General features: G+C 40.0%; 5 protein-coding genes and 1 long non-coding RNA gene across 6 annotated transcripts; 4 read left to right on the forward strand and 2 right to left on the reverse strand.

The window, feature by feature from the left end:
• LOC109947068 lies at nucleotides 4087-5061 on the reverse strand. The gene is made up of 2 exons (XR_002270068.1): nucleotides 4974-5061; nucleotides 4087-4358 (listed from the first exon to the last, which is right to left on the reverse strand). It is a non-coding gene; the product is annotated as an uncharacterized LOC109947068 (long non-coding RNA).
• On the forward strand, nucleotides 5556-9478 carry LOC18786487. The gene is made up of 5 exons (XM_020556460.1): nucleotides 5556-6753; nucleotides 6954-7367; nucleotides 7470-7517; nucleotides 7646-9079; nucleotides 9242-9478. The coding sequence occupies exons 1-5, from the start codon at nucleotides 5640-5642 to the stop codon at nucleotides 9259-9261; spliced, it is 3030 nt and encodes a 1009-aa protein (XP_020412049.1). The 5' UTR covers nucleotides 5556-5639; the 3' UTR covers nucleotides 9262-9478.
• On the forward strand, nucleotides 10241-11477 carry LOC18785196 (carboxylesterase 1). The gene has a single exon (XM_007219668.2). It carries the CDS (start codon nucleotides 10346-10348, stop codon nucleotides 11351-11353), a length of 1008 nt encoding a protein of 335 aa, XP_007219730.1. The 5' UTR covers nucleotides 10241-10345; the 3' UTR covers nucleotides 11354-11477.
• LOC18786279 (carboxylesterase 1) lies at nucleotides 11988-13325 on the forward strand. Its single transcript, XM_007219633.2, has one exon. The coding sequence runs from the start codon at nucleotides 12173-12175 to the stop codon at nucleotides 13103-13105; it is 933 nt and encodes a 310-aa protein (XP_007219695.1). The 5' UTR covers nucleotides 11988-12172; the 3' UTR covers nucleotides 13106-13325.
• Nucleotides 13668-15287, forward strand: LOC18786244 (probable carboxylesterase 120). Its single transcript, XM_007219750.2, has one exon. It carries the CDS (start codon nucleotides 14184-14186, stop codon nucleotides 15174-15176), a length of 993 nt encoding a protein of 330 aa, XP_007219812.1. The 5' UTR covers nucleotides 13668-14183; the 3' UTR covers nucleotides 15177-15287.
• Nucleotides 20431-22327, reverse strand: LOC18786361 (gibberellin 20 oxidase 1-D). Its single transcript, XM_007218056.2, has 3 exons — nucleotides 21569-22327; nucleotides 21156-21477; nucleotides 20431-21060 (listed from the first exon to the last, which is right to left on the reverse strand). The coding sequence occupies exons 1-3, from the start codon at nucleotides 22141-22143 to the stop codon at nucleotides 20794-20796; spliced, it is 1164 nt and encodes a 387-aa protein (XP_007218118.1). The 5' UTR covers nucleotides 22144-22327; the 3' UTR covers nucleotides 20431-20793.

Consider the following 23068-nt stretch of genomic DNA (forward strand, 5'->3'; position numbering starts at 1 on the left):
GTATGATTCCTTTCTGGCTCATCTGTTTGTCTTAATTTATTTGGAAATTCTGTCCCGCGGTTCACGCATTCAGAAATACTTCAAATACATAAGACATTATTAACTTTATAAATTTTTTTTAAAATAAAAACCATAACTAGCTAAGCTTACAGGGATGGGAATGTTATAATTTAGTTTGATTTTAATTTAAAATATAAATATGTGTAAACAAATCAGCAATATACTGCTAGGAGATATTAAGATTCTTCTGAGTCTTAAGGAAACAGAGAATGGTGAGGCACACCTAAATATTACGTTAAGCAAGCACTAATTAAGGTTTCATGCTTGAAAATATACAACTTTGGAATGATGAAAACTCTCTTGGACCAAAGTTTATTTATTAATTATTTTGGTTTGGAAGTTTGCTATACTTTCGAATTTCAATCGACAAGCTCTAATGTGAAAGGGACAATTGAATACGTATAGTTTTTGTTATTATTTTTTCAAATTAAAATTTGAAAGCGTGAAAGCAACGTTATATTATTATTATAATTCATCTTCATCTTAAAATTAATAACATAAAAAATATGTCTTTGCTTTGCATGTTGGAAAGCATGCCATTCATTATATTTGTTGTTCTACCGGACGCGTTGCTCTGTGTTTTCTAAGAAAACCACAAATGAATCCCTTCCAAATTGGAAATCAAAATCTCGAATAGTTCCAAACTTGATCAAGACAAAAAATCCATGTCACGCTTCAGCAAGAAAAGGCAGAGATTAGAGGAATCATTCTAGAGGTAGGGCCTTATATAGCTCTTAGGTGAGGTCTTATCTCTTAACCGTTGAATACGGCTAATCAATTTGATCTATCGGCTAACCAATTTGATCCATCGAGTAAGAAATAAGGCCTCACCTAATGGTCATATACACTATAGAATTCTTGGAGGTTAGAGAGCCCAAAAATGACATGAAATGTTATGTCGTTAGAGTCATTCTTCAATAATTCTATAGTGATGGTCTTATTTTAAAGTCTTTAGATGAGTTCTTATTTCTTAATCCTTAAATCAAATTAGTTAGCCGTTTAATCCAACCCTCAATATTCCATTTTATAGTCCATCGTCTATACCGACTTAAAAGATTAATCCTTGTTCAGAAAAGGGCTTTGCAAAATGGAATATCGCAAAATAGAGAATAAAAATAATTTTTACCAAATTAAGGAATATATTTGCAAGCGAGCTATGCAAATTTTTGTGTTCCCCAGGACATCTGTGTCCACCCTTTTATGTTGATTGCCAGCAATCACATTCGGTAAAAAATAAAAGTCCAAGTAAAACACGTACATACACCCTATCAAGTCCAAGTAGGAGTAGCCCCACTATTCTATATGCAGAGTTTCCCTCCCTAGAGGCTTAGAGGCTTAGAGGTTAGATTAGAGGTCAGCTATCAATATTCCCAAAGTTGAATGTACCGTCCAGTTGAATAATATTTCTGGATCAGCGTTTAATAATGGTCTTGATTTGTGTAATTTCTACATTGATCACAACAGTTAATATAGTCAATTCATTAATTCAATTATGTAATTAATTATCTGATAACAACAATTATATTTAGTTGAATTATTATGTGCTCAAACTTTGACGACAAAAAAGAAAGTTGACTTTGTGTTTGACTCTATAGAATCGGCTTTGTCTCCTTGTAAGTTATATAAATGACGATCCGCATAAAAGTATTAGACCAGAGGACACAAGCAATGCTTTAGGGGTACTCACACAAGATCATTGAGTTTGAGAGGAAGGAAGAAGAAGGCAGTGAAAATGGAAAATGGGAACAGCTTTTAGCATCCCAAATCCCAACAAAACATGTGTTATGTAGTTTAAAGGAGCTGAAACCTAGTCAAGCTAGCTATTTTGGTTGTTGTTGACACTAATATCACAGGACACATACATACAAATAAAGCTATGGTAGCTAAGATATAGCCATACTAGGACTGTGAACTTTGATCAAAGCATCTGTTAAAAGCACACACACTACATATAACGCTTGTGAACGCATTTGCTTTGTGTGTGTACCCTTTGAAAGGAACATTTAAATGATCATGAGCTGGAGCCTGAGCCTCTCAGCCGGCCTAGCTACAAACAGAGAGGTATCAATATATATATATATATATATATATATAGGGTGTGTGCATGGCGCATCGATAGGGCCTCCTCATATATATGCCATTTACGTGCTTGTCACTCTGTGCTTTTTATGGCTAACGGTTTGAGAAAATTTAAACAATACTAGCGATGCCTGCAGTGATGATATATGCGAACGACGAGAGAGAAACTTTCTTATTCCGGTTTCATTGCTCTCATGTGTCGAGAGAGAGAGAGAGAGAGATAAAGAGAGGAGGACAATGAAACCGAAACATGGAAGCCTTGTACTCCGGTGACAAGAATAGAGAGACGATATTGCTATCTACTTAAGTACATTTATATACAGTTCTGATCTCTTGGATCACAGGAGTCCAAGAGATTGTGGTCACTCACCGTTGGATATTAATCTAATGGTTCAAAAAAGTTTCTTTAAAGGAGTTCAAGATTGAGTGAACCGTTGAATTTACATCCAACGGTGAGTGACCACAAATCTTTTGGACTCCTGTGGTCCAAGAGATTGGGACTGCATTTATATAGATAATGTTATTTATAGGGGATGGTGGTGGTCCAAAACCACAACATATGGCATAGAGATAGAGATATATAGTAGCAATCACGAGAGGCAATGGCAATAGGGTCAAAAACCCCAACATTCATGTTGATTTTAGCAGGTCAAGTAGAATTTCCAAACTTGAAAATTGTTCCTGGGTTCTCTTTCAGTCTATTGGCTGTTCCAGCGGCAATTTCAAGAGCTTCACATGAGTTAATTATAATGACAATTATGCAGCAGCAGCAGCAGCAGCCTCACAGGCTGGGAGTGCATCAATTGTGCACAGCTAGCTTATAGCTATATGCAGAGAGTGCAGCTGTTGTTATTATTATTATTATTATTATTAATAAATATTAATCCAGTATGATCAATCATAATAACTTTACATAAAACGAAATTCTGGTATTTTCTTTCTTTGCGTGAGGGCTATGCATGTAGCCTATATCTACATTTCCACAAAAGCCCAAGCAGCAAAGGAAAAACAAATTGAGTGCATGCCCTCTACAACTTACGAGCAATTCTTCTGGTATTTGCAAAAAAGAAGGAAAAAGATTCCTCCTCTTTCTTTACTATACCTATGTCCTCCTTTGCATTTATTAGAAACTGAAAATCACTTTTAACAAATGCTTCTCACTCTATTATGACAATATAATTACATCCAACTGAAAATATATATAATCTATGATTTCATTTGCTTAAAGTCAAAAAATTAGTGTTTCTCCACCTTAATCTTTAATTTGTCGCATAATGAAATGCTAGTTGTCATATACAAATATTCGTAGGAATAATTAGAAGAAAAAGGAAAATAATACGAAAGAAGAAAAGGGTAGGCATTGAAATACAAGGATATGGTGGCTGAGGGGAGTGATCAGTGAGTGTGTTTGTTACAGCTCTGCGCTGGGCGTTCTGCTGTATTATTACTATTTGTAACTTGACAATGCCAGGCCTCCTTTTTCTGTATCTCCTTGGCAGTTGGCTTGGCATTTTGAGGTAGAAAGAGACACATGGGTTCTTTATTTTAATAAAGGCAGATCTACACAGAAATTAAACCACAGCTGCACCATCATAATTGAACGTCTACCGTGCACTCATACAGTGGCTCTACTCTATATATGGTACTTACTTGACTTGCTTGCTTATTTATATGAAAATCATAATATGTTAAGACTTGTATATCTGCTTAACCAAAGGGGTTTAATTTGGGCCTATAAACAACAACAACAACAACAACAACAAAAATGTTGGGGCCTAGGCTTTGAGGAATAAGGTTCAACCAATATAAGATCACAATTTCATCTAATATGTATATACAAAGTTAAGTGTTTCATATAATCGTAATTAGGTAGTGCATACGCACGCTAGGTATGTGTTTTCATTTGTCACCTGTATAGTTCGAATTAAACATGGCCCAAATTAGATATTTTTCTTGACACTCTGTAATGTATTGATGACGAAACAATCACAATTTACACGCACGCACAAGAAGACCTTGCCTGAAATAGAGCTAAATTTCTTCACAATTTCGCATATGCACATTGGATTGGAAACTAGTGGTTGATTGCTAGATAGATCATAGATCCATGGTGGTGGTCCTGTCAGAATATGTGATATCCATCGAAGGCGTAATCTGAGCACACTCGACATTTGAAATGGCATAAAGAAGTTTGTGCTCCAGCCTCGGACGCACTTGCTCTGCATGACCCAAGAATACGTATTAACCAATAATTATTAATTGCAATCAAGCAAGCCAGAAGCACTTTCTTTTTGAATAATTCATACGTACACAAGAAGTGTAATTTGAATTAAAGGCAAATGTTGGCTCCAATCTTCATCAAAGTGGTCATGAGACTCATGACTTTCATAGATAGAGAGCGCTTAGGATTAGGAGCAGCAGGCTTTTATCAACAAATAAAAGGCGCGCACACACACAATTACCACTGCATGCATACTGATATTGAAAGAGGCTCAAAAAACGTGGTACCAATTAAAAGCTTTATGCAGTAAAAACCAATTCAGTTGAACCCAAAAGAATGAAAAGCTTTTTATGATAAGAAAAAGTTGCATGTATTGTATGATATGCTTTGAATTTATTTTGAGCTCCCTCCATTAACTAGTGTGTATCAAATTAAAAGGGAGCAAATGATTAAAAGAAGCAGAGAATCTGTACTAATAAGCTTGCTCAACAAGGGTAGATCTACATAAATATGATGAGTGAGAGGGAGAAAGAGAGAGAGAGAGAGAGAAAGAGAGAGAGAGAGAGAGTGGGACAGAAACAAAAATAAGACAGTGTGAAAGAAAGAGTCATACGAGTCACTCACTGGAGCAGAGCCATCGATTCGTTCGGTCCCCATCGCTCTGCCGTACCTCTCCCACTCACTTTCTCCCTCACTCTGTGCGGGAACTCTCGCTCTCTCTCTCTTAGACAATACAACAAACACATTAAAAGCGCTATGCACAAAAGCAAAGTTAGAGCCGCGTTTTTCAGTCCCAGTACAATGATGACCCCTTCCCTAATCATGCACGTATAGTTGTCAAATGTGACAAATCAAGAATTATCATTTTGTGGTTGTCTTAATTAAGTGATTAATGGACTGAAGGGTCATATTCAATGGCAGTTCCACAACCACGACTTTTTTGTTCTGCTTTTTCTCTGTTTTTTCTGCTTTTAACTGGGGCTATGATCCCTATACTTTCTTTTGTGACTTTCTTTCTTTCCCTGTTGGAGAGATATGGCTGCAACGTTACCCAAGTCCAAAAACGCCCCCTCCCTTTCCCTTGTGATCAAGTTTCAACTTTTTTTTTTTAAGTTCAAAGCTGGAACAATAAAACCAAACTAGTTCTACTTCTACGGCCCTACACTAATGTTTAGAGCTTTCTTCTTTCTTGTTCTAGTTCTTCTCTAAGTCTAAGGTTTCTCTTTACCCAAACTCATTTAAGTATTTTATAAAAAAAAATACTTTGGGCCCATTTGAGATGGGTGACAACAAAGGGGATACAAGCAAGAAGCAGCCGCAACAACAACAAACACAGCAACAGCAACAAATTTCACCTTCTCCAAACGACCCCCTTGAAGATCAGTTACTACCAACAGAAATTACAAGACCACGCCACCATCAACCGCAGCCTCCACCGGCTGCTGCCCCATTCAATATTCCTGCCCCTTTGTTTGTTCCAAGTGGTGCTGCAACTTCATCTTCGTCACCCTTTGATCAGCAACACTTTGAGGCAGCTGTGAACCCCAAGAGACCTAGATATACAACGGGGCAATGGAAGCTCCTACCTTCTCCTTCTTCCCAAACAAAACAAACCCAAATACCAATTCTCGCCAAAGAATCAACCCCATCCCCAAACCCAAAGAGTACCCAATTACCCCAACCTCATGTTACACCTACCGGAGCAGCTTCCTCCTCAGACACAGCCTCATCACCACCGGCACACTCTCCTCTGCCTTCATTATCAGCAACCTCAGGGCAGGACACAAACAAGACCGAGGGAGATCTTCAAAACCCAGTGCACAACCATCAATTCAGAAAGGGAAAGTATGTGAGCCCAGTTTGGAAACCAAATGAGATGTTGTGGTTGGCCAGGGGATGGAGGATTCAATATCAAGGTGGGCCAGCTGGTGGGTCTTCAGATCATGGGTCCGGCTCATCTTCGAGAACAGAGCAAATACCAACAGAGACAGGTACCCCTCACACCAGAAGCAAAACAAGAGCTGATAAGGATAGGGAAGTAGCTGAGTTTCTTCAAAAGCATGGAGTCAACAGAGACGCAAAAACAGCAGGTACCAAGTGGGATAATATGCTGGGAGAGTTTAGAAAAGTCTACGAGTGGGAGAGAGGGGCTGAGAGAGAACAAGTTGGGAAGAGTTATTTTAGACTTTCGCCCTACGAGAGAAAGCTGCATAGGTTGCCTGCCTCTTTTGATGAAGAGGTTTTTGAGGAACTTTCACAGTTCATGGGGTCTAGAATGAGAACACCTCAGAGCAGATTAGGCTCAGTTGGGGACGATAGTCGATCGGCTTTTGTTGTGACAAGAAGTCTAACCCAACCGCCTTCTTTCAAAGAAGACGAGTTCCCTCCCTCAGGTATATATCATCCTATAGTATATTATGTACATTGTCCACAAACATATATATATTTTTAATAGTTCCATCATCCTTAAACAATGGAGTATATAATAGTTCTCTTATCATTTTTATTTTTACTTTTGGTTTTGTTTTTGTTTTTATCTTTTCTTATTTTTAAACAATGGGTTGATATAATAGTTCTCTTATCATATATGCAGGTAGCAAGAAGCAGCTAATGATCATGAGCGGTGGAGGGGAACCGTTTTACCATGGAGGAAGAGGGACCTTGCTAGGGTTTCATCATCATGATCAGTCTTCCCTAGACTTCACTGCAGGCCTCTCTTCGTCTTCTGCTTCCAAGGAGCTTCGTCGAATTGGAAAGATTCGAATGACATGGGAAGAATTAGTGAGTTTGTGGGCTGAAGAAGGTGAGCACCACCGCGGGAGAGTGAGGCTCCAAGGCTCGAGCTTCTTGAATGCCGACGAGCTCACTTTCTTTGATGATTCCATGGTTGCTTGCACCATGGAAGCCTTTGAAGATGGACCTCTTAGAGGCTTTTCCGTTGATCGGTTTGTGTCTGGACAAGTAGTCAAAGTCTTTGGCAGAAGAAAGCCTTCATCATCTACTTCTGGTAAAATTGATATATAGCATCTCTTAATTTGATATTCCCATGTCAAAAAAATCTTTGCTTAATTCCACATATAACACTTCATTTTTATTTAATGCCAATTAGGCTTCAATGAAAAAGTCCAGCTTTCCTTACCAGAATCCGCTTCAAGATGTAAGTCCTAAAACCAAATTGAATTAGTTTGATCATTTTATTTGATGTTCAACTTTTATATTGCACATTGGTTTGGTTAATGTTACTATTATTATCACCATGCCATATATGCATGTGCTTTGTTGCAGCTATTCCTTCAACCGAATTTCAAGACCCAACTGAGTACTACGTGGGATGTCTTGGAGCCCCGCCGCCATCGCTTCCGAGCTTACCCGAGCTCCAATGGTACTTACAAGAGCCGCCGCCGGAGGAACTCCGCTTCCCACTCCGAAAAGACGTCTACCGCGACTTACCGCAAGGAAAAGAAATCTTCTTCACCACCTCAACCGAATTGCTAGACTGTAGAGCCATCACATACGACATCCTGAGCCCCATCATCCGAACAAACCCCAGTCTCAGTGCGTCCACTGCCACAAGTAGAGACTCTTTCATTCCCATTTGGGACGACTGCATCAATAGGCTCGTCTCCAAATTTTGTTCACTCGAAATGGTCTTCATCCGCAGGCCCAACGCTTCATCACCAACCGAACCCTTACAAGATCAATGGCCGAACGTGACGGGGTTTGTTCGAAGTTTTTGTTTATGGAGAGGAGAAGAAACCGATCAACTAAGAGACAGCCATGACATGAACCCATCTAGCTCAATCGTTGAGAAAATCTTATGGACCTACATGGACCTTCCTTACATATTCGGCTATTATGCAATTGGTTATGTGGTGACATTTTGTGCATTAAGCCGATCTCAAGATCGAATAAATCGTACTGATTTAGCCACCATTGATCTGTCCTCACCCTCAGAGAGACTCAAAGCCCTACTCCCATGTTATCGAATTGCCGGGTTATTGCCATTGCTAGCCGATCGGTGCTTCAACAACACCAATTGCAACAAATTGCTTCCCCATAGTGATTTCGAGAGACTTGACTTGGGCAATGGAAGAAACATAGTCGAAATGACACCAACTACGGTGACTCGATTTTTCTCCAACGTTCGAAAATGGACCGCGGTCAAAGAAATCTACGATTTTCTCGACCACAGAATACCCCATGCAGAATATATCCACAGGTCGTTGGAAAGAGATTTGGGTTTGGTGTTCAAGCCAAGAGGGTGCAAGTGCAAGCCTACAAACTGTGAGCAGCTTGTGGAGGCGCTCAAGTACGTGACCAAAGCTTTAGTGGCACTGCACGACTTGTCGTTCATGCACAGGGACATAAGCTGGGAGAAAGTGATGAGGAGAACGGAAAGGGAGAACGAGTGGTTTGTTTGCGGGTTTGAGGAGGCGGTGGGGGCTCCACAGATATACCCGCGACGAGCTGTGGCGGCGGGGGAGTCGGCGGCGCGTGTGAGGCACGCACCGGAGATGGAGAGAGGGTTGCATGGGGTGAAAGTGGACGTGTGGGGAGTGGGGTATTTGGTGAGGAACTGTGGGTTGACAGGCGTGCCGAAGATGCTGAGGGAGCTTCAAAATCGGTGTTTGGATCAAAACCCCGAGCAGAGGCCGACCGCAGCCGATTGTTACCACCACCTGCTGCAGCTGCAGTCTTCTCTGCAGTCAGCCACAGCTGGTGGGGCTCTGATGTGACCCTCTCTCTCTAACACATTATTGTTATTATGTATTTATTATTATGATTAATGAATTGGCGTTTGTTAAAGTTATTTTACTTTTGTATGTGGTTGGTTTTTAAATTTGATACCTTAAAATGAAGAAAATGGTTTTGGATTTTCAGGGTGTGTGTTGGGGAGGTGAAATGGCGGCTGTTGCAGCTGCCGCTGCTGGGTGCAGAGGCAGCTCCTAGGGTTAGTTCCATCAAATCAAAGGTGAGGAAATGCAGTTGGGAAGACTGAAAACTGATGGGTATCATTGCAGAGGTAGCAGTGGGTTTATTTACAGTTTTGATTGGTACGTAGGTCTGGGAAGCGGGCTTGGTATTGGTATTGGTATTGGTATTGGTATTGGTATTGCAGTGGGCTAGATAAGGCATTGTTTTGTTTGGACATGGCATGCACAATATATATCCTCTTCTCTTAAAATCTTTAACCTAGAACATTGCAGAATCTTTAATTTCTATTTAATTTCGCAGAAACACATCAATAATTCTCGAAAAGTCTCCCACCAAGATTTCCAAGGTTGATAAGTAATGGAACGTATGAAAGTTAGCGCTGTTGTTGTGTATCATTTCTAAGCTAAATTTCTTGTGACATGAAAGGAAAACCTCCATTAGGATTGTCCTCGATCCAAATGATCCAAACCCTAGCTATCATCCAAACACAACAACAGTATAAATATCTGGCTACAGAATGATGCAAATGTTTCGCTAGTGGGAGAACCGTGGGTACATTTCCTCAAATGCAAAACCTAGTTGCTCAGCCCTGTGGGGCCAATGTGTCTCCATTTTCGCTTCATTGCCCCAATATAAACCCAACTATTCCAAACTTTCCAATCAACATTTCACGTTCGGGGTTTTTACCATATAGTTCCTGTGGTTTCTGACCTCTTTGCAACTTAATTTTATCAGCCAATTACGCCCTTTTTGAGTCGCATAAACCGTACACAGCTCCAAGATTGTGTCTGACAATGACACACAGCTTTAAATAATATTGATTTAAACAGAAGCGCTTGTTCAAAATGTAACAAGCCACCTCGGTCCATCTGTAAGCCCAGACCCAACAACCAGGCCCACATAAGCACTTTCCCCCCCCGGATTATACGAAGCACTTCTAAAAGGTTCAGGTAGATTGAGGAACAACTATGCGCAAGGGGAAGTTGCAAAAGCTAACCAAAGGACTTTTCACTTGAGTTCAGTGTGCTCGCTCCATTAACCAAAATTACAATGGCCGATCAAACGGCAGCATCCCATTCCAATCCCACCGTTGATCCTTACCATCACCTCCAGATTGCACCCAATCCCGACGACACCATCACACGCTTGGCGGAATATCCAAACAGTCCACCCACTTGTGATTCCAACCTTCCCACCCCAGTCCTCTCTAAAGACATCCCCATCAACCAATCAAACAACACCTGGGTTCGATTGTTCCTACCCCGCCATGTACTGGATCAATCCCCCTCGCCCACAGCCACACCCACTACCAAGCTACCTCTCGTGATATTTTACCACGGTGGAGGCTTCATAATACTCAGTGCAGGCTCAACCATCTTCCATGATTTTTGTGTGAATCTTGCTATTGACGTGCCCGTGGTCATTGCATCCGTCGACTATAGGCTGGCTCCGGAGCATCGGCTCCCGGCGGCTTATGACGATGCAATGGAAGCGTTGCACTGGATCAAAACCGCGCAAGACGACTGGTTGACGGACTATGCTGATCTGTCAAATTGTTTCCTCATGGGATCCAGCGCTGGAGGTAACATAGCCTACCACGCAGGACTCCGTGCAGTTGTGGGCGTTGACCATCTCAAACCCTTAAAGATCAGAGGGCTAATATTGCAGCAACCATTCTTTGGTGGGACCCAGAGAAGTGGCTCCGAGTTAAGCATGGCCAACGACCCAGTTTTACCTCTAAGTTGTTGTGATCTGATGTGGGACTTGTCATTGCCTCGTGGGTTTGACCGTGATCATGAGTATTGCAATCCAACGGTGGGTGGCGGTTCCAAGCACTTGGATGAAATAAAGGCGCTTGGCTGGAGAGTTTTGGTAACTGGCTGTGATGGAGACCCACTGATGGACCGTCAGATTGAGTTGGTGAAGATGCTAGAGGAAAAGGGTGTGCAAGTGGTGGGTCGTTTTATCCAAGGAGGTTATCACGGAGTTGAGGATGTTGAGCTCTCCAAGGCACATGAATTGTTTGTGGTTTTTAGAAGTTTTATAATCCAGCTCTAATAAATAATTATCTTTAGTTCAAGACTTCAAGTTGTAACGTGATGTTTAGATTTTATAAGATTGTAACGTGATGTACAATTTACTTCTTATTTAATGAAAGATGAGAAGAGTCTGTTCACTCAAATATTTTACAACGCTTACGTAAATTGAGCCAACCCCGAAAGTTTGGGATCATTTTTGAAATGGGTCACGGAGTTTTAATTTTGTCAATTTAAACCATAATATTTTAAATTTGACCAATTTACACATTCCGTTAATTCTACGATTTAATTTTCTGTTAAGTGATGATGTGGCAAACGTGAATCCACCTCGGTCCAAGTCCATCTATAAGACCAGACCCAACAAAACTCAACTATAAATAACAAGGCCCACATAAGCTCTTTCGGGCAAAAGAAAGTTGCAAAAGCTAGGTGCCTAAATTTTGAGTTCCTCAAAGACTTTTAACCAATTTGATATTAAATTCATATACATGGGGTAGGCATAGGATAACATAAAAATAGATGTGAAATTACTGAATTACCCTTGACATCTTATATTAATTAGTTGTAGAGTATCGATATGACGCTGGTAGGAAATTGACGTTTATATTAAATTATGTGGTAGACAGTCGTCATTATATATTGTGGATTTGTTTGGACCTGATAAACAATTTCCGAAACTTATTTTTCAAGGGTACATCATCATCTCAATAAATAATATTAGGATAAAATTAATTTAAATCAAACCACCATAAAAGTAGAAGAAAAAAAAAAGTAGCCATGTTGTTGGGTAACTCCTATAAGAAGAAGAAGAATCCCAAACTACAAGTAAAAGATTACCATGTCCAATTTGATTCCCAACCCAGACGGCACATACACCCGTCTCATAACACTTCCAATCGTACCAGCCCAGCCCGACCCATCCTCTTCAACCACTCGGGTCCTCTCCAAAGACATCTCGGTAAATCCGAAAACCGAAACCATGGTACGACTATTCCTACCCCGTGAGGTCCTCGATTTACCCGCCCCTAGAATCCCTATCATTTTTTACTACCACGGTGGCGCTTTTATTTTCCTCAGTGCCACGTCATCCATCTTCCACGAATTCTGTTCTACCATGGCTCTCCAACTCCAAGTCCTCATCGTCTCCCTAGAGTACCGCCTCGCACCCGAACATCGTCTCCCCGCGGCTTATGACGACGCCGTGGATGCGCTGCACTGGATTAAAACCACCAAAGAAGAGTGGATCGCAAAATTTGCTGATCTTTCCAATTGTTTCTTAATGGGTACGAGTTCCGGTGGGAACCTGGCTTACCATGCTGGGCTTCGCGCTTGTGAAGTGAGTCATCATCTTGACCCTCTGAAAATCAAAGGGCTGATATTGCACCATCCATTCTTTGGTGGGTCTGAGAGGACCGGGTCGGAGCTGGTCATGGAGGATGACCCGATTTTGCCACCTCGCGTCTGTGATGCAGCGTGGAAATGGGTGTTGCCTGTGGGCGCAGACCGTGACCATGAGTATTGCAATCCGGCGGTAAGTAAAGAATTCGAGCGTTGCGTTGCGATTCGGGTAATGGGTTGTCGGGTCTTGGTTGCGGGTTGTTTCGGGGACCCATTGATTGACCGTCAGATGGAGTTGGGGAAGATGTTAGAGGGGAAAGGTGTACGGACAATGACCCATTTTGGCAATGGTTTTCATGGTTTGGAGGTATCTGACCCGTCCAAAGCCCCAGCCTTGTTCACCGTCTTGAAAAACTTCATATATGAATTATAATTATTAATTGCTTATCATTAATGATTAGAAAATTTATAATTAATTGTTGAGTGGTGAGAGCTGAATCAGTGAATAACGCTGCGTTCCAATCCAATTTTATATCACAATTATAAAATGATTATGATTATCACATGTGATGTGAGGTGGAATTTCACAAAAGGATACCTTTCAGAGCTTCATATAAATACCAAATACTGAACGAAACAAGAATTTGTTACAATATTGAAGCATGTCTGCACTAGTCTTGCTACAGAATGAGTGCAACTAGGTTTTCCATTTGCCGAAATGTATGTACCCATGGTTGCTCTGCCCTGTGGGGCCAATGCGTCTCCGTTTTAGCTTCATTGCCCCCAACCCGTTACCCAACTATTGCAAACTTTCCAATATGCATCATCAATATTTCACGTTATTTTCATATTTTTTTTCCGATTTTTTTCTTATCTGACGTCAGTGCCCCTCAAACAGCAGCTCGAGCTGATCTCATCTTCGGACCTGCCCAATTTCGGTGGAGCCCACGTCCTACGCGGACTAGAATGCATTTCCCAAAAGGACATTAGTGGAAATTCTCTAAATAACCAGGCCCACATAAGAACTTTCGTTCCCAAATCCCACGAGGCTCGCATACATAAACCCCACCCTTCCCAATTGTCGGCCTAAGTTCCTAATGTCAAACACGGTCCCGTTGAAGAAAACCCCCACCAAGCAAGCCTCAACCACCATCTTTCCCATTCAGCACTGCGATAAATTGAACAAAACCTCAATTTAATCCTGTTAGGTCTTATAATAATTGAACAAAAAAATAAAGAAAAAATGATAAACCTATCAGCTACCCCACCACATCGCAGCGGCGACAACTTTCGCTCTCACCACCACTAGCCAACCTCCTCTATTTCTTTTTCCCATGTTTTTGATTCAACTAAATAAAATTCCACATTGGGTTTTTCTTTGATTCTTGAGAAAAAGACAATAAACACCTAAGTCAAGTCAAGGGTTTGTTAGCCACTATATAATTTAATCACTACTGCATCGTTACCGGTCCATATTAATCATCTTCTCTGATAATTAACAAAACTAAACAATGTCAGGTGCAGGCGAAGGTGAAGCAGAAGACATCTCCACCGTTGATAACTATCAGCGCCTCCAGATTGCACCCAACCCTGACGGCACCATCACCCGCTTGGCCAAATTCCCAGAAAGCCCACCCACGTCCGATCCCAAGCTTCCCACCCCAGTTCTCTCCAAAGACATCCCCATCAACGAATCAAAAAACACCTGGGTTCGAATCTATTTGCCCCGCCACGCACTGGATCATTCCTCCTCCTCCAAGTTACCTCTCGTCGTTTTTTACCATGGTGGAGGCTTCATTTTATTCAGTGCAGCCTCAACCATATTCCACGATTACTGCGTCGGCTTCGCCACTGATGTTCCCGTCATCATCGCATCGGTCGAGTACAGGCTCGCTCCAGAGCATCGCCTGCCAGCGGCCTATGAGGATGCAACGGAAGCGCTGCACTGGATCAAAACCACCCCAGATGATTGGTTGAGAGACCATGCTGACCTTTCAAATACTTTCCTCATGGGCATCAGCGCGGGGGGTAACATAGCCTACCACGCAGCACTTCACGCCGACGTTGACCGTCTCCATCCGTTGAAGATCCATGGGCTGATATTACAGCAACCGTTTTTCAGTGGGACCCAGAGGAGTGGCTCCGAGTTGAGGTTGGCGAACAACCCCGCGTTCCCACTGAGCTGTTCGGATCTGATGTGGGACTTGTCGTTGCCTATTGGGGCTAGTCGTGACCACGAGTATTGCAATCCGACGGTAGGGGACGGTTGTAAGAAGTTGGATCGAATGGCGGTTGGGTGGAGAGTTTTGGTGACTGGCTGGGATGGGGACCCATTGATCGACCGTCAGATTGAGGTGGCCAAGATGTTGGAGGAAAATGGTGTACACGTGGTGTGCCATTTTGCTGAAGGAGGTTACCATGGGGTTGATATTATTGACGCCTCCAAGGCCGAGGCACTGTTTGTGGTTGTTAAGAATTTCATATTTTCTCAATCGGCTAGTTAGAAAATGGTGGTTGCTTGCTTTTTATTACTTCTGAATGTTGCAAAATAAATCATAATGATGTAAGAACTTCTATAACGTATGTCAATAAAATGAACCACAATGTTATCGATACATACATGTTTGATGCATATCCGTATCTTAAATACATAGATAAATATTTTTAATCACTTAACAAAATTACGAGTCCTTGATAAGCTAAGGGTTCGAATTTTCAATAAACTTGTAGTATAAATATTTCGTGAGAATACCATGCAAGTCTGAAAACGTTGGGCTACTCAAGCAATCCACACTTGAGAAAACTTTTAGATATGTGGTGGTCGGCCTTCCATGAGAATCTTGGTTGGGTTGGCCCAGCCTTAAGAATCCTTGAAAAGGTCAAAAATAGCACTAGAAATTTCAGTTTGTTCGAGTCCAGTACCACCACAATTTGTAGACTGTCCATTTGTATGTGAAGCTCAGATATTCAGTGGACGGGAAAATCATATCAAGGTAATACAACAAAAGATAGATGAAAGCCACTGCGTCCTCGTCCATTTACTCTCTCGAGTTCGATTTATTTTCTCTATAATTTATAGATTAATTTAAATTATCACTTATATTAAAAAAAATACATCCATTCATATAAATAGATCTTCGAAACTCTAAACATCCAATGAATATTAAAAAAATATATCCATTCATATGAATATATGTTCGAAACTCGAAACATGTGTACTACATAGTTTTCTAATTTCCAAATATTCGAAAAAAGGTTGACCACTCATTCCCAGTTCCCAAAATAACTCGAAACCACACAAATTGAAACCAACAGAGGCTACATCTGATGGGCTTTAAACGCTTGGTTGTTAAGTAGCCAAATATACCGAAAATCTAATTCGTTGTGGTGATTGGTCAACCATATTCGAAGAGAGAACAAAACTTAATATTATCACGTACGATACGAGTGGGCCACTAGAATCATGCTCTAGAGATTTGGGTGGCAATTTCCACTGGTCACATATCATAAACCCAACAGTTTTTTTGCTGTTGGCCATAACCCCATAACACCAATCCTTTAAGTATCGGCCCTCAAGGCTTCAACGCATAATCCAAAAGGAATAAGTATAAATTTTTAATAATTAGCAATATATATTCTAACGAATGTGGGTTATGTCATTTGGTCAAGAAAGCGTACTCGTTCTGGGTTCGAATCTCACTTTTTTAGATTTAGATTATCACATTATAAGAAGAAGAAAAATATATATAACGCACTCGAAAATAGAACTTTGTTAACTGAAATATATAATAAGAAACATTGTACGTACTAAATGGAATAATTAAGTTGTGTATGTTATATATGAATAAAATTGGGAAGAAGTTGTTAGACTTGTAGTTTAGTTGGTATTGTGGGAGAGGGGCCAGAGGTATAGTTGGCATCAAGATAAAGCCGGCAGGCAAGCAAATGGAGAGGGGTTTTGAAATTTTGGCTGGGAGAAAGGGGGGCAAGGCTGCCGTTTGCCCACGCCGCCACTGGGCATACATGTAACAAATGGTGGACCAATATATATATATATATATATTTAATGGCCACGCTTCATCTGAAAGATAAAGAAAAATGGCTAAAAAATATAGGAAATTAATGAAAGGAGTTGAGTTAATGAAGTATTTGAATTGAATTAAGGAATGTTAATTGTGTTGTTAATAAAGAAAGAGGAAAAAGAAAAGACCAAAGACAACAAAAAAATTAAGGAATGGGATATGTGACATTAAGTGTTAAGAGTTTATAGACACCCTAAAGATGCAGACAAAAGCTATTCAAATGATGACAAGTGGATGTAATAATAATATAATCCAGATGTCATTGTAACATGACAAGGTACGTAGCATTGTGGCACTAATACTAATTGTAAAAGTAGAAAAGTTGTTGAAAACAAAATAATGACGTGAGTCGAGTCCGACTCCGACTCCAAGTTCCAACCACATATGATAAGTTAATAAGGGGTTGAAAGCTTCGTTTTCTTATATGAGAGGTATCTCTCTACATGTATCGACGTGTAGATATGGACTTGAGTCGTTTTTATGCACTCAAATCCTATCATGTGACAAGAAATACAAACAAATTTAAAAAACAAACAAAACTGGATCACGTAACAAAATCACCAAACCCTAATTTTCAATTTTGAGATATAGGTACGTGGCGAAATCTCCTCCTACCATTCACACACCAAAAACAACTATTATGTAATTGTTGTGTGAGCTAGGACGTCATTATTAGTTTAGTTTAATAAAAGAGGAAAAACAAAAATACAAAATATATATATATATATATATATACAAGGTACATGTATAACATATGCATGCATTTGTAAGTGCCGTGTATGCTAATGTAATCACTTTCAGCATGTACATGTAGTAAAAAGAAGATAAGAAATCTGAGGGGTGCGTTGAGGGGGTTGGGCTTCGTCGTCTTCCCATATAACCCAATCGATATCAGATATCAGATATCAGACATCATCAGATATCAGATATCGATCACTGCATGCATGCTCTTTTCATTGTAATTTGTATATATCACACAATCGCAGTATATATTGCTGGAGGAAAAGACAAAGACGTGGAAGAAATGGGATTGATTAAAGCGTTCTCTTTGTTGGACATCCTGGCACGTAATTGTGAATATCCTCATGGAAAAATATCAGTTGATCTCATATATCATGCTCTTTGTCGCCATGTGGGTTCATTCTCAAAACTGAAAAGAAAAGTTGAACAAGATTAAGATTAGGTTAGGAAGGAACTTAGGAGCGAGCGAGCGAGCGAGTCTGGCAATCCGATATTCAATATTATCATCTTGTGATTGTGATCAATTAATCAAGTGAGTTTCCTGTTCCTATTCGTCTACATATATAATTAAATTGTTATTTTTACTAGGAGTTAAAATGATTAAATGTTCCTTGTCGTACATGAAGAAAATGACACAAGACAGATTTATAAAAAAATGAGCCGGGCAGACCTAAAGCTCTGTTAGATAGAGACGGAGGAGCTAAACATATATGATGATTAAACCTCCACGAGCCATTTCGATTTGATTTATATATAAAAAGTAAGCTTTGTTTTCTTGTGTTGTTTCTCTTCCTTTTCGGTCATGGGACTGTTTTTTTTTTATTATATGTGCCACCTCAAATTTCTCTTTTGTGATTTACTTGTTGAAATTTGCAGTAAAAACAAGAATGTTTCCCTTTCCAATTTGAAAAAAGAGAAAAGAGAAAACATGCTTCACGTTCTCTAATTATAATTAATGCACTCATATAATTGTAATGTCAAATGCATGCGACCAGACCATGATTCGAGTGAGTGAGTGAGTGAGTGAGTGAGTGAGTGAGTGAGTGAAGTGAGTGAAGTGAGTGAGTGTTGCTCATTATTTCTCCAAGTCAGGGTCATGGACTCATGGTGTCGAGGAGCTTCTTCTCTCATGCAGGGCAGCAGGGGTTTGCATGAAACGTATTGGCTTCCTTCTGCGACAGGTCGTTTGAGTCCATATTTTATTCGGGTAATTAGCTGAAGACAGAGTGTGTTTAAGGAGCAATTAAGAAAGGGATTAGGGGGTTAAGTGAGAAAGAGGAACAAGACAAAGAAAGGTACAGATAGATATGGGCCCAAGGGCAGGTGGGTATCCATGAGAGAGATCCGAAGAGTTGTCGTTTAATGGATCAGAGAATAGTTGTGTGTTGTGCACAAAATGTTCGTGTTGGAGAGTTGGATTAGAAATTCAGAAAGAAAATGGAAGAGAGAGAGAGAGAGAGAGAGAGAGAGAGAAAAAAGTGTAGTGTGGTGCCAGAACAAACTACAGATGGTTTCCACGTGATGCGGGCCTTTTGGAAGCGAGTACGGGAATGGGACTGTCATTGTCCTTACCTGTGGCGGCTGTGCCTCTTGCCTTTCCTCTCTTTCATTTCATTTTCATTTTCATTTTCATTTTCATCTTCATCTTCATTTTTTATTGATGAGCGACATTGTCTCTCTTCTAGGTTCAAATAAATACGGCAGTGTTTTAATTCAACCCTGACTTATCACACTGCATGAATCATGAATGGTCCTTAAAAATATGGGATGAAAAAAGAAACAGTTTTTTCTTTTCTTAGGTTAAAAAAAATTGAACAGTTTTGGCTATCATATAGGATATAACATTGCACGATAATACGAAGAATGAAGAAAGTACAAAAGGAAGATAGCTAATAAAGAACCTCACTTTATGACGGTGGGTGATAATAGAATAATTAAGACGATTTGGTAAACCTCCTCATTCTTAAAAAATTACTCAATAATATATTAAGTGGAAAGCTACTAATTTAATTAGATAATACGATATGAGATTCATTATTTACTTTTGAATCTTAAAAAATATTAAAGTCAAGCTACAATGCATACCTTCAATTTAGGAATCGCTGCGGGCATACGGGATCAGTCCAGCTAGGCTAAGGCGATTAGTCGGGGTTACAAGTTAGAACCTTTATTACTTTGACTAGGCATAGTATTTTTCAACCTTGTTAGTAACAAAACTTGTCTTAAACAATAATTATGTGATGAACGCGAGCTTCATGTCATGTGGGGACAGAAGTATGCCACCCCTATCTCTCATGTTCAAAATTAATGTTGTAATATGTTTATAATATCATCGGAAGAATGTTGCAGCATTTAAAGACAAACACCAAGACAATTTTAGCTAGTATTCCTTTGCTTTCTTTTATATATACATATATATATATATATATATATATATATATTGCCACACAAGCCTCCAAATCTCCAGGTATTAAAAAAAATAACGAATAAATCCAAGAAAAAATGCATATAATTAAAGTTTTTCGCGCAGATGAATACACTACAAAGAAAGCTCTGTCAATCCTCCATGGATTCTAGCATCCTATTACTCTGAATCATCCATTAGGGTGGGCCATCTTTTCCATTGGATTTTTCTATACCTTTTAACCCAACCCATGTATTGCTTATTGGTTATAGTGCGACCCACTGGCCATTGGATTTAGTGATGGACGGTCATGATCAAATTATTATGTTCTCTTGTTCTTAATCACTTGAGCCACAATTTAATTAAACATTAAACTGTTAATTCACGGTTGATAAATTAAGCTGCTTAATTAATTATGGCACCATGTACATTGTAGTTGTAGCTAGTAAGCTAGTAAGCTAGTAAGCTAGAGAGATGGAGAGAGAGACAGTGAAAGGTAAAGCTATATATATATATATATATATATATATATATAAGTTATAACCTTTCTTCTACATTATAAAAGTAAAAGAGTACAAAAAAAACTGGAGTGAAACCAGCTCTTAGTTTATTGGTTCCTTATGTCACTTTTTTTGTCTGGCTTTTTGTTGGTCACTAAGAAAAACTACCTAGCTAATTACAAGACCCAACGGAAACAGTAGGGAAAAAAAAAAAAAAAAAAACAAACAAACTGGCTTTTCCTCTAACTTTGCCTTTGTCCTAACTCGTTTCAAGTTTTCAACTCTTAGCAAAACTCTCAGGCCTACCGCCTCTGTTCATCTCCTTCAATGATGTCACTTTCTCATAGTTTTGGCAGGAAGAAGACCCCATACCCCATACCCTTTTGGTAAAAATTCAGCTGCTTTTCTGTTGAAGCCAGTTTGAGAAGACTTGGAGAGTCTTCATGTCTGCTCTGTAATGCTTCTGTGTGAACTCCAGCAGCATAGGCCATGTGAAATCTGGATATATTCTTGGGCACGAAGTATCATCAACCAGCCCATTTGGTGGCTTCACCACCTTATCATCTCTGGGACACAAGAAGAATGCAAGAGACTTCCTTGGTGTTTGGCTGTTCACCACTGCCCTGTGCAAGCAGCTCTTGTACCTCCCGTTTGAAAGAGCCTATAAATTAAGCAGCAATAAAATTAATCAGCAACAATTTTTTTAATAGAGTCGCCGAAAAAAGAAGAACGATTTCAAATGCTGCTGCTGCTCACCATGAAAGTGTCACCAATGTTAACAACAAAGGCATTTAAATTTGGGCTAATGGAATGCCATTTATCATCCACAAACACCTCAAGCCCTCCAACTTGGTCTTGGTGGAGAATAGTTAAAGATGTTGGATCGCAATGAGGACCGGTGCCTAAAGTTTGATCAGGTTTCTGGCACGGTGGGTAGTAATTCAGCCTCATTATCGAATCATTGTCCTCGAAAAATTCCTTGAAATGTGCTCTGTCAACTCCAAGGCTCAATCCCAGAAGCTCCATGATCCCAATAGAAAGAGTGCTCATAGCCTCACTGTAATCTTGGTACACCCTCCTGAGCAAAACCAGAAGAACATCATATTATGGTAAGAACCAATTAAGGAAATGAATCAATTAATGGGAAATTAAAGTAACATTGTGCCTACCCGAATTCCTTGAATTCTTCTCCCATTTTACTGCAGAGATAATCTTGGACGATACTGGATGAGCTTTTGTCTGCAGAGTAGCGAAAAGAAAGAGTCTCCTTCCATGGAAGTTTTGACGAGAATCTACCAGTGAAGCTGCTGGCATAGCCACAGTGCTCCCCTAGTAGCCTCTGCGCTCTCTGTTTTTCAGACAGAGGCAACCCGAAAAAATCATCCATGTAGCGATGAGCATCGGCTATGAGTTGATTGTCAACACCATGATTCACAACAAGGAAAAAGCCATGCTTTTGGCAGGCCTCGCCTACAATTGTGGAGGCTTTCGTTGCAGCTTGTTTGTTTCCAGAGAGAAAACCACCCAAGTCTATAAGAGGGACTTGGAGCTCAGGGGTGTTTGCGCAGGGCTTTTCCTCATCAGGCCATATGAACTGTTTTGGTATTTCTGTCTGGTACCTGAGCACTGAGGCATCAAAAACTAATGGTTTTTGGTCATCTTGTTTGTGCTCTGTTTTTAGGGAGGGGGGTTGAGCCATGGATTGCGTGCTTCTTCTTGTTGTGATCATGCACTCAATTGCCATTGCATTAAGTTAACAGATAGAGAGAATGGGATGAATTGGTTCTGAGGCTGACTGATATAGAGGGAGAAGGAGGGAGTGAAATAAGTTTGAGAAGTGTGATGAGAGAAAAGCCAAGGCCGGTTATTGGGTAGATGAGTGAACAAAAATTGGAATCTTATAGCTAGCCCTCTCTTCCTTCACATTATATTGTTTGCAGGAAAGGACTTTTAAAAGAGGGAAAATTGCAGGGTGAGGGGCCTGACAATAGGCAAAATTGGGAATTGGAACCCTCTTCAAGGAAGTTGTTGTCTTTATTGTTGTTTCCAGAAAGCGTTTCCCAATGGCGTGTTTTGGCATTTCCTTCTGTGGATGCAAAATGCTAATGTCACCCACTAAATCGTACAAAGGTTTTAGTGCCATTACTAGACCAGCAAATAATACTGTGTGTACTATTTTCAATCAGAAAGAATACTTTTCTAAATGATTTGTGAGTGTATACTATATGTAGTAAATTATGTTTCGATATAGTGTTAAGTTATATAATTGGACCAACCATTTTCAGTGCCTATGAGAGGACATGTTACGAGGATAACTTTTTTTGCTATTTCTGACTAATAACGCAGTAATACATAAGATAATTTTTTCATTATCTCCGTTATAGGTAAATTTTTTTTCCAATGAGAGCTATCAAAATTGAGTAACCAATTCCCCAAGTTTAACTTGGTCACTTCAAATTTGATTAATAGTAAAGTTATTCTGACACAAAAATTTAAGGTCATGCAGAGGTTTTGCAATCAGCAGGGGCTATAATAATGGCCATGGCTGCAAATCCGACGTTAGGATTTAGGAAATGACAAACAAATGCAGAGGAAGAAATGACAGACACAGAGGCTAAGGAGTTAGGGGCTTGCATTGCATGTCACTAGGAAATTGCCAGGGGTGGGGG

The sequence above is a fragment of the Prunus persica genome, chromosome G2 (genome assembly GCF_000346465.2).
Source record: "Prunus persica cultivar Lovell chromosome G2, Prunus_persica_NCBIv2, whole genome shotgun sequence".
In the NCBI taxonomy this organism is placed as follows: Eukaryota; Viridiplantae; Streptophyta; class Magnoliopsida; order Rosales; family Rosaceae; genus Prunus; species Prunus persica.